The 10933-nt window shown below is 42.7% G+C and overlaps 1 protein-coding gene across 1 annotated transcript; it reads right to left on the reverse strand.

The window, feature by feature from the left end:
* Nucleotides 1-6244: 6244 nt before the first annotated feature.
* LOC123110189 (disease resistance protein RFL1) lies at nt 6245-10733 on the reverse strand. The gene is made up of 7 exons (XM_044530663.1): nt 10557-10733; nt 10446-10478; nt 10203-10328; nt 9779-9835; nt 9621-9684; nt 8759-9502; nt 6245-6732 (listed from the first exon to the last, which is right to left on the reverse strand). Exons 1-7 carry the CDS (start codon nt 10571-10573, stop codon nt 6562-6564), a joined length of 1212 nt encoding a protein of 403 aa, XP_044386598.1. The 5' UTR covers nt 10574-10733; the 3' UTR covers nt 6245-6561.
* Between the last annotated feature and the right edge of the window lie 200 nt (nt 10734-10933).

Raw genomic sequence — 10933 nt, forward strand, 5'->3', positions numbered from 1 at the left:
CCGGACTGACGCTGTTTTCAGCAGAACTGCCATGATGTTGTTTTATGTGTAGAAAGAAAAATTCTTGGAATGTCCTGGAAATCCACGGAGGCACTTTTTGGAATTAATAAGAATTTCTAGGCGAAAGAAATACACCAGGGGGCCCACACCCTGTCCACGAGATAGGGGGGCGCCCCCCCTATAGGGAATGCCCCCCTATCTCGTGGGCCCCCTGGACCTCCACCGACCTCAACTCCAACTCCATATATTCACGTTCGGGGAGGAAAAAAATCAGGGAGAAAGTTTCATCGTGTTTTACGACACTGAGCCGCCGCCAAGCCCTAATCTCTCTCGGGAGGGCTGATCTAGAGTCCGTTCGGGGCTCCGGAGAGGGGGATTCGTCGCCGTCGTCATCACCAACCATCCTCCATCACCAATTTCATGATGCTCACCGCCATGCGTGAGTAATTCCATCGTAGGCTTGTTGGACGGTGATGGATTGGATGAGATTTACCATGTAATCAAGTTAGTTTTGTTAGGGTTTGATCCCTAGTATCCACTATGTTCTGAGATTGATGTTGCTATGACTTTGCTATGCTTAATGCTTGTCACTAGGGCCCGAGTGCCATGATTTCAGATCTGAACCTATTATGTTTTCATGAATATATGTGTGTTGTTGATCCTATCTTGCAAGTCTATAGTCACCTATTATGTGTTATGATCCGACAACCCCGAAGTGACAATAATCGGGATACTTCTCGGTGATGACCGTAGTTTGAGGAGTTCATGTATTCACTATGTGCTAATGCTTTGTTCCGGTTCTCTATTAAAAGGAGGCATTAATATCCGTTAGTTTCTGTTAGGACCCCGCTGCCACGGGAGGGTAGGACAAAAGATGTCATGCAAGTTCTTTTCCATAAGCACGTATGACTATTTACGGAATACATGCCTACATTACATTGATGAACTGGAGCTGGTTCTGTGTCACCCTATGTCGGTGTCAAAACCGGCGGATCTCGGGTAGGGGGTCCTGATCTTGCGTCAAGGCTGATGGTAACAAGAAGCACGGGACACAGATGTTTACCCAGGTTCGGGCCCTCTCGATGGAGGTAAAACCCTACTTCCTGCTTGATTAATATTGAAGGTATGGGTGGTACAAGAGTAGATCTACCACGAGATCGCAGAGGCTAAACCCTAGAAGCTAGCCTATGATGGTATGATTGTAATTGTGATCGGCCTTCTAAGGACCAACCTCTCAGGTTTATATAGACACCGGAGAGGGCTAGGGTTTACATGGAGTCGGTTACAAGGAAGGAAACACAATATCCGGATCGCCAAGCTTGTCTTCCACGCAAAGGAGAGTCCCATCCGGACACGGGCCGAAGTCTTGAGTCTTGTATCTTCACGCTTCAATAGTCCGGACGATGTATACAGTTCGGCTGTCCGGACACCCCCTAATCCAGGACCCCCTCAGTAGCCCCTGAACCAGGCTTCAATGACGATGAGTCCGGCACGCAGTATTGTCTTCGGCATTGCAAGGTGGGTTCCTTCTCCGAATACTCCAAAGTGGTCATCGAACACGTAGACCGTGTCCGGATCTGCAAGATGATCTTCGCATAGCATAAATCTGATCCGCTAGCAATCTTCGTACGTCGTGCCCTTGCGTCGTGGCCTGGTCCAATGCGAACCGGCGTTTCTTACCCCACCTCGACTCGTGTTACGAGGCGGTTTCATTGGCACGTCCCGTCGAGGCAGAGATCATGTTCCTCTTATTACCGGATTTTCCATTAATACGGGCGTGCGTGACCCCACGACGGCCTTTGGTATAACTCCGTGTGTTTTTATATAAGCCTCAAACGGTCACACCAAGGACTCTTGATATTCACCCCCTTTATAAAGGGGTCGAGGCCTATGCCTCTTTTCCACCTTCCTCGCGCCTTCTCGCACCTCGAGTTGTAACACCTGAAACCTAAGCTCCAACACCCCAGATCCTCCAATATGTCCGGATCCGACCCTCAACGCCGGTAGGTGGCCTCCTCGATTCAAAAGGAAGACATTGCGAAGCTCAGGGAGGTTGGATACCTGACCGCCAACATCCAGCACAGGCTTCCTGCTCCAGGACAGGTCATCCCCACACCTGAGCCAAATGAGTGCGTCGTTTTTGTCCCACACTTCCTCTGCAGCTTGGGCTTCACCCTTGACCCCTTTGTGAGGGGGCTCACGTTCTACTATGGGTTGGATTTTCATGATCTGGCTCTAGACGCTATCCTCCATATGTCGTCGTTCATTATCGTGTGCGAGGCTTTTCTTCACGTCACCCCACACTTTGGCTTATGGCTCAAGACCTTCAATGTGAAGCCGAAGGTGATCGAGGGGCGACACGTGGAGTGCGGAGGTGCCATAATAAGCAGGAATGCCGACGCCCCATGGCCAGAGGGCTCTTTCCCAGAAGTATCCGATGTATGGCAGCGGAGGTGGTTTTATGTTACGGCCCCCAGGGGCGCAAAGTGGGTAGCCGCCCCCGAGTTCCGCTCAAGCCCTCCGTCATAGTTGGCGTCTTGGACAGACGTAGGACGGAATTGGGGGCCCGCTTGTGATGTACCAGTACTGCAGAATCGCATCCGGGAGCTTCTTGAGAGGGACATTAACCTTGTCAGCATAATGCAAGTGATGTTAATCCGATGGATGTTGTCGTGCCAACGCCGGCCTCTCCGGATGTGGGATTTTAACCCGGAGGGTCCGCGGACTGTCAAGCACTTCTTCGGCTTGAAGCTCGAAGGGATGTGCAAATTATTCTTCGGACAGAAAGTAGAGTGCCCGGACACCACCGAGGATGCGGGCCTAAGCTGCAACCGCCTAGATACCCAAGTAAGTAGCCTTGATACCAGACACCTTGTTTTGTATTTATCATAATTGTTTATTCTGAAAATCATCCGTGGCCAGGAATGGCTCAACAAGCCGGAGAGAATCAGGTGTCCGGCGCCACTTCTCGAAGGTTCGCCTGGTCCCACCATGGCCAAGATGCTTGACCGGGTACTCAGCGGAATGCCCTCAGGGAAGGATAAGGGGAAGAACGAAAAAACCGAACTCCACACGCTACGCACCCGAACCGGGGGAATTGTTACCTCCTCTAAGGAGGATAGTCGGGAAGGGGAGGCTAAGGCCTCCTCCCCGTGCGGGAAGAAGAGGGCCACCTCCGAAGACCTGGAGACGGAGAGGCCCGAGCAAGGGAAGAAGGTATCACCAAGGGGCTCTGCCGCGACGGGCATTCTCACCGCGTTATGCCCGCCAACGGGCCAGCCCTCCAACGAGCTGTAAGTCAATCGTTAATTCGAAGGTACTGTATCTCTCCTAGATCAATAACCAGGTTTCGTATTTTGCAGTCCGGCTAGCAGCTTTTCTCGATAGAGTTCGTCTTGAGGATTTAAAGGAGTTTTACCAACATATCTACACTATTCTCCTCATATTTTTCCCATAGGGTTTTTCGAGGAGACTTTAAAGATTATACATGGATTTCTCAAGATGAAGATGATGAACATTCTCAAAGGCAAAGACAGTATTATTTATCAAGATGATGCATACTCACAAGGACAAGCATTGATTAGGGGAGTGTTAGAAAATAATTAATTAAGTTAATTAATATGTTAATCCTTACTATGTCGGTTGTCTCTTTGACAACCGCCTCTTTTTTAAACCGCATTTGTACTGGGTATATATACCCCTAATCTTCCATCAATTAGAAGACTGTTCATTCCAATCGTTCGTTCCCTCTCTTTCTCTCGTTTTTCCTCTTTACACATTCATCAATTGTCGTTTCGCGTATATCTAGTGGTTACAGAATCGTTGGGTTCTTTTTATCAATTTTCAGATCAATTGTCCCACGTCTTATTGTATTACAAAATAAAATCCTATTACTTCTAAGTAAATAAGTGTTGAGCAAATCAGCAAGTTAAGTCACTTTTCAGTAGATAAAATCGTATTATCTCAATATAGTATTTAGGTCGTCATTGCAGCGCACTCACATTTTTGCTAGTTAATATAACTAGGCAAAAGCCTGTTTCGAGAACAAGATGCAAAGTGGCAGATCCAACCAATTTTGGATATCAAATAAGGTCAATCCAATGTTTCGAGAACAAGATGCAAAGTGGCAGATCCAACCAATTTTGGATATCAAACGAGGTCAATCCAATGACAAATTGCTTTAGTTGTGAGCGCTCAACATGTTAACATGCTATTAATATCATACCATGTATCAACATCAGCGATAATCACATAATTATGTGCAAATAATATTCTACCAAATATCCGCATGCAATTAGTATACTGCATAATATCAACATGCATTATACATACTACTCCCTCCTTTCCGGTTTATAGGGCTTATTTCAAAATTTTAGTTTTTCCATTTTATAAGGCTCATTGCATGCAAGTATTAAGAGAAAATTAACCAGTGCATGTATTTTATGCATCCATGCATTGCAATTAATACATTCATAAACATAACTTTTTGAGAAAAACAAGAGCATTCATTTGGTGCTTTTGCAAACTATAAAAAGTATTCCACCACTCACCATCTACCTTGGTTGATGAGATTTTTGAATTGAGCCCTATAAACCGGAAAGGAGGGAGTACCCCCTTTCCGATTTATATGGCTTATCTTAAAACTTTCGTTTCCTATTTTATAAGTCTCATTTCTATTATATCCCACCACACGCTCAGATATCGAGGCGCATTAAATCTATGCATGCGAGAACTAAAAGAAACTCACAAATGCATGTAAAAGTCCTTAGTTATTTATGGCCACGCATGCATGCATTGGTAAACGAATGTTTGAGAAAAATGAACGCATTAATTGAGCAAACCACCAAAAATACCACCCATCATCTATCTTGATTGATGAGATTTTAGAGTTGAGCCCTATAAACCGAAAATGAGGGAATACATATTTAATAGAGTTAAATACATCATGAGTGCCCAAACTTGTTCGTTGCAGCCAGTTCAGTATTTAAACTTGTAAAATACATAAAAGTGGTGCTACAACTTGTCGCACGGTGCATATACAGTGCCTCCGTCCGTATGCCACCGTATTTGCTCTCCATGTGGCGTGACAGCTGACGGCTGGCCCACAGATCGGTGGGTGAGTGTTGTCTGTGTTGGGTGAAATGCGTACAAGTTTTTTTTGCAGAATATCCCCTGAGATTTAATCAAAGTCACAAATACGTATCTTCATTGTATTTTTAGAATACATAATTATTAAAAAAACAACAAAGTTGTATTTTGAAAATTGTTCGATACATATTACAAATAATTGTATAAAAACCATAAATTATATAAATGGCTTAAAACTTGTTAAACGTGTTTGTAGAAATGTAAGAATAATTTTACACAATAATTATTTTAAAACACATCGAGCATTTTATGAAATAGATGTTGCAATTTTTTTGGATGCGTGACGGGCATTTTTCAAATACACGTTTACAATTTCTTAATACAAGTGAGAATTTTCCCAAAATATCTTGCTTTTTAGAAAAATGCACTAACACTTTTGTAAGTTGATGGCAAGTAATATGTTGAGTTGTTCTCTCTTTTTTTTAAACGTGAGAATTTCTCGATAATTTTTAAAATTTTCTGCAAGTTAACATTTTTTCTTTTTTATTCTCTTTATTATTTCGTCTGATATCCCTAACAAATAGTAGTGTATCTCGATAGTGCATAGATAATTGTTCTTGGCTTATTGGTTAGCACATGTGCATGTAGTGCGTGAGGTAATGAATTCAAATCCTGCCGGTGCGCTATATTTTTGTTATTATACTCTATTTTATTCCACATGCTGACATGCGGGGCCTAGATCTAACAGGTGAGATCAATGCAATTTAGCATATTTAAATTAAAAATCAGGAGCTTTTGCGAAAATTATTTAAAGTACAAGGAATTTTCTGTAAAACAACCAGCCCACTCCTCTCACAAGAATTGACATGTGGGTCGAGCCATGTTGGCACACCATGTGGGCTGTGCATATCCCCGGATACAGATGGAGGCACCGTATTTGAACGTTCGAACAAGTTACGGCACCAGTTTCATGTATTTTACAAATTTAGGCACCAAAGTGATAGCATCGGACAAGTTGAGGCACCCGTGGTGTATTTAACTCTATTTAATAGTGTAAACAAAACGAAGAAGTTACTCCACATACACTGCCGGATTTTGACTTTGTGGACATCCTTGCTGAGCAATCCTGCTCTACTTATGGCAAATAATAAAGGCATGACGCTGAATTATTTTTACAGTGCAGAAATCTAAGCTGAAATAAGAATTTGTATGCCAATTGCAGGAACTTCTTGCAGGTGGAGCTATACAATTCAGTGATAGCCAGTTTTCATCAGCTGCCATTTTGCTCAGAAGGGAAGTTGGGGCTGTTAGAATTATTTATCTTACATAGTCCATCAACCATTCCAACAGCATGCTCACAGATGTAGGTGGTTGGACATTCAAACACACTTTTACTAGGCAAGGACAATTATTTTACAGAACTGCGATTTATCAGGCTTCCAAACAGGTCTAATTAGGAGAGCACAGCAACACCTACCAGTGCCTGATATTGTGTAACAAATCTGCAAATTGTTCTCGTGACAATGGAAGCCGAGCCTGGAGATATTTATACATATACCTCCATCCATCTGCATCTTGTATCGCAGACATTGCCCCAGCAAACGTGCGTAGTGCTATCGGCAATCCTCCACAGGCTTGAGCCATCTGCATATAACAGTCAATCAAGTTAAGCAGCTGTTGTGAAAGTAACAGCAGGTTGAAATTTAGCCACAAGAAAATGGTGAAAGTACGAAGGACGCAGCAGCTAAGATGGACAAACAAATCAACTATTAATATAAAACAAAAGTGATGGCTGGAACAAATCATCTCAACTTCTATAACCCTAGAACCTGAACTCTTTTCAAGTTGGGCTATGGGGTCAGAACTAAGGGAAGTATCTAAGGAGTAAGATTTTTATATTTCAGTTTACAAAGAAACATCAACTTAAAAAGATTTGGTACACAGAATATGAATTGTCAACTTCCTTCGTAACATTTGTTGTTCTTTTGGGAGTTTTTAGATTAATCCAGTTCCAACTGTTAATCCATTCTCTAAGGAGCATAGCAGCACACAAGGAAAGAAGTCAACGATAATTCAAACGCATCAGTTGTTTTCTTCAACTAAAAATTTGCAAGTGAAATTTCCTAACTAGACTTGTTTGCTGAGAAAGTACCAAAGAAAACACTACAGCTGTAAGTGTGTTTATTACAACTTCATCTTCTACACATTCAGCTGAGATGCAATAGTGATAAACATCTTATAGGCTTATTGGCAGCGGGACCTGCGAAGAATTGTGACTGTTTTCTCTTAAAGATTAGCCATGGACTATGGTACTTGGTACATAATCTTATTTAATGTGTGCTTCAGAAGGGGTTCTGCAAGATGTCAAGGTCACTGAAGATGGAAAACTTCTCCCTTTTAGTTTTCTGAACATGCTTTACTGTTAGTCAGGTTAGCTTTACAAATGCTGTTGTACTAGACCTATTTATTTAATTACCATCTTGCAGTTTTTAGATGAGCTTAACCTTGGAAAAAATTGTCTAAGCCTAAGTCCCAAGTTACAAATCTGGGTGTGAAATTTATGGTGCTTTTTTGGTCTCCATCAGTAGCTTTCTGTCTCATAAATTAGCAAATTTAATGACCGTCTTGTTATTCGAATCCCTGCCCGCAAGCCATTTTCTCACTTGGAATGATTTTTCTTCGAGAAGTTTTTCCTTGAAGTTTCCGGAGTCTGGTTAACACATTTTTTAGTACAAGATGCCTTGGAATCAGTCCCTAAGGTTAGCTTGTTAATATATTAAATAAGCAATTTACCGATTGTATGTGCCCAAAATCTTTCAGCTAAGCAATCCATCCATTGTGAAAGCTTAACACCGAACTTATCTGTCGGTATGGACTGGATCCAACATAAAATAGCTAGCATAAGGATTTTAGTATTTGAGGTTAGGTTTCTGATGATATATCAATTATTAGATTTTTAAACTGACACAGATCAACTTTACAGATACTTCTATTTATCAAAGGTTTCTTGCGGAACACACAATGTTTCCTTGTTGGCTCCATTAACTATCTTGAAGAAAACCTTGTTAAGTTGAAGTGTTTGAATAGCTTTGGTGACCCCAACAGGAAGTAATCAGATCATGCCTCTTATTGTGCGACTGATTACTTGATCTATTTAATAGTGTCTTGACGGCCGTTTAGTGCTCATTGAAGGTGCATGGCAATTGGCAATACTGAAAGGGTGACTAGACTTGAGAATCCACGAATTGAGGGAGTGATAACGCTTGTGATGAGAAGGTTAATATCTAACTACGTGGATTTGTAAAATTTGAAATCTTTAGAACAAAAAGAAAAGAATATTTTGATGTAATATGACTCGCTCAACTTTGTGACCAAAGATAAAAATTGTTGTCTTGGATTTTGTTGTTGGACTAGTATTTTATTGAGAGTGATGAATGCACTGGCGATATCTTAAGTATTAGTACCTTATTACCCATCTTTATTGATTTTGGTATATCCATACGTTATTAAAAAAATTGATTTCACTTGAACAATTGCCTAATAACTAGGATGAATGAGGGAACTGATTCCTACAGTTACAAGTGCACGTTTACTGGCAGAAAAAAAACAAGATAACAGGAAGTGCTGGCATGCATGAATCTTAGAAACAACATTTTGGTGGGCTGTGTACCTCTTTGGCCAGCGGCTGAATCCGAGGGTCATCAATGATTGCATCCCCAACTCTGTTTTTAAAGAGGCTCCAGGCATCATCTTCCCCCAAACACCCTATTTCGATGATGTTATCAGCAGCACAACCCATGAGGGCACAGACATCCTTGCTCCCCGTCGCAATGATGACCTTCTGGTGCCGGTACTTCCCAAGTGGCATCCGCAGGCCAACCGCCGCCAGATCAACAGGCGCCTCCAGCTCATCTAGCAACAGGAGGAAGCTGGTGTTTGACAAACTGTGATGGATAACGCGGGCCCGGCTCTTCTCATCCATCAATGACATCATTTCGTAGTTGTAGCCCAAACATACGCCCAATGCAAGCTGCACATCCGTCACGGTGGATCTGCTGCCAAACCCAAAATAGAGCACATGGTGGAAAACAGCAAAGATTCGGTAAGACTGTCGCAGCTGCATGAGAAGGGAAGATTTACCCACTCCACTCACGCCCCAGATCCCTAGCAAGTTATCATGGGCTAGCCTGCTCTCCAAAAAGTCATGCACCTTGTTAAGACAAGTCTCCATTCCCCACAAATGGCGAGTTTCCAACCGGAGCTTCTGCAGCCTCATCTCACGGGCATGAGCACGGGTACGAGCTGCCTCCGACCGGAGCCATATACAAGTGAGGAGCAGATCATGAACTCTCGCTGTGAAGAACTTGACCATTACCAGTGGTAGGAGGATCATGTTGAGCACAATGGTAGCCCCCTGTTTCAAAGCAGCAACACGCAGTCACTAAATCATGCTCATAAAGGGACCAGATGGATCAATGGATGTTGTTTCATGTTTGGATGTTGTACAACTACAGATTTTAAGGTAAATATACCTGAGTCCTGGGGTGCCATAGGTACATGATGAAGGCAAGCTCAAGTTCGTAGTACAATGGAATCCTGTGGTTGAAAATTTGAAATGGAGTTGTAACATTACAGCAGCCTAGAGAGCAGACACACTTTTAAGGCCAAGTAAGTAGGAGAAGAACATTACCTCAAGAACAGTACGCCTGTGATTGCGTCAAGTATGAATAGGATGTATAGTACTATGCTGTAAAAAATAGATAAATATTAATCTTCAGATTTTACATCCAATATGAATTGTTCATGACACAGATCAATCCAACATCAAGCAATCCCTTATATCACCCAGTTCCCCGGTAGAAAGATGGGCTAATGACACCTTAAATTCTGATATTCCCAATAGAAATGACCCCCTTTTCAGCACAGATATGTTCTCTGCTAGTACATCCTATCTTAGATAACAAAAAACTATATGGATCACCAACAACCGGCTTAACACAGCGTAGTGCACCAATTAGACATTAAGTGTTCTCACCAATTAAAAATAAAATGTTCTCACCAATTAAACATTTAAGTGTTCTGGAATAAAAAATGAGTAAGGTTGGGATAAGTACATGTACTCCATGAGGAACCGGACCCGGTAGGTTGAGCTTGAGCCGCGATCCTGCAGGAGCGGCATCAGAAATCCCAAAATTACCTTCGGGATCACATACAGCTGCATAACATACCCCCAAAACGTTCTGCGAAGAAAAGAAGCAAACAAAAAACTGTAAAAAAAAACGAGGGGAAAATATGTATACAAATAGGAATGAAACATCTACACATTCGTCGTGTACTGGGAGGAAAGGAATACTTACACACACACCAGTATAACAGACGCCACAAACAATCTGCAAGGAACAAAAGCATGAAAATATCTGCAAAAAGATACGCAAAAAAGTGCGTACAAGGAGGAAAGGAGCACCTACGGGGTTCCGGTAGACATCCTTGAGGCGAAGGTTGCAGGAGCGAGTAGATCTGGTGGTAGTTGCCTTCAGGAGTAGTTGGCGGCGGCGGCGGAGGCGTGGCCTGGCGTCGGAGTCGATTTGAGGGTTTTCTTTTTTCTTTTCGGGGATAGTCGATTTGAGGTAGGAGGGGGTCGGACTGGACCCTCTTGTTGAATATAAGGATAAGGTTGAGCCCGAGCGATACGGCTTGCTCCGTCACGGCTTCTCCGACAGTGCGGCTTGCTCCCTCACGGCTTCTCCAACAATAACCTGTAAATTTAGAGTATTTACAGCCGAACTTTACAAATACGGTCATTCAAACGATCGCGAACGCGATCGCACGTGTCCGATAATAGTGA

This window comes from Triticum aestivum, chromosome 5B (genome assembly GCF_018294505.1).
Source record: "Triticum aestivum cultivar Chinese Spring chromosome 5B, IWGSC CS RefSeq v2.1, whole genome shotgun sequence".
Lineage (NCBI taxonomy): Eukaryota > Viridiplantae > Streptophyta > Magnoliopsida > Poales > Poaceae > Triticum > Triticum aestivum.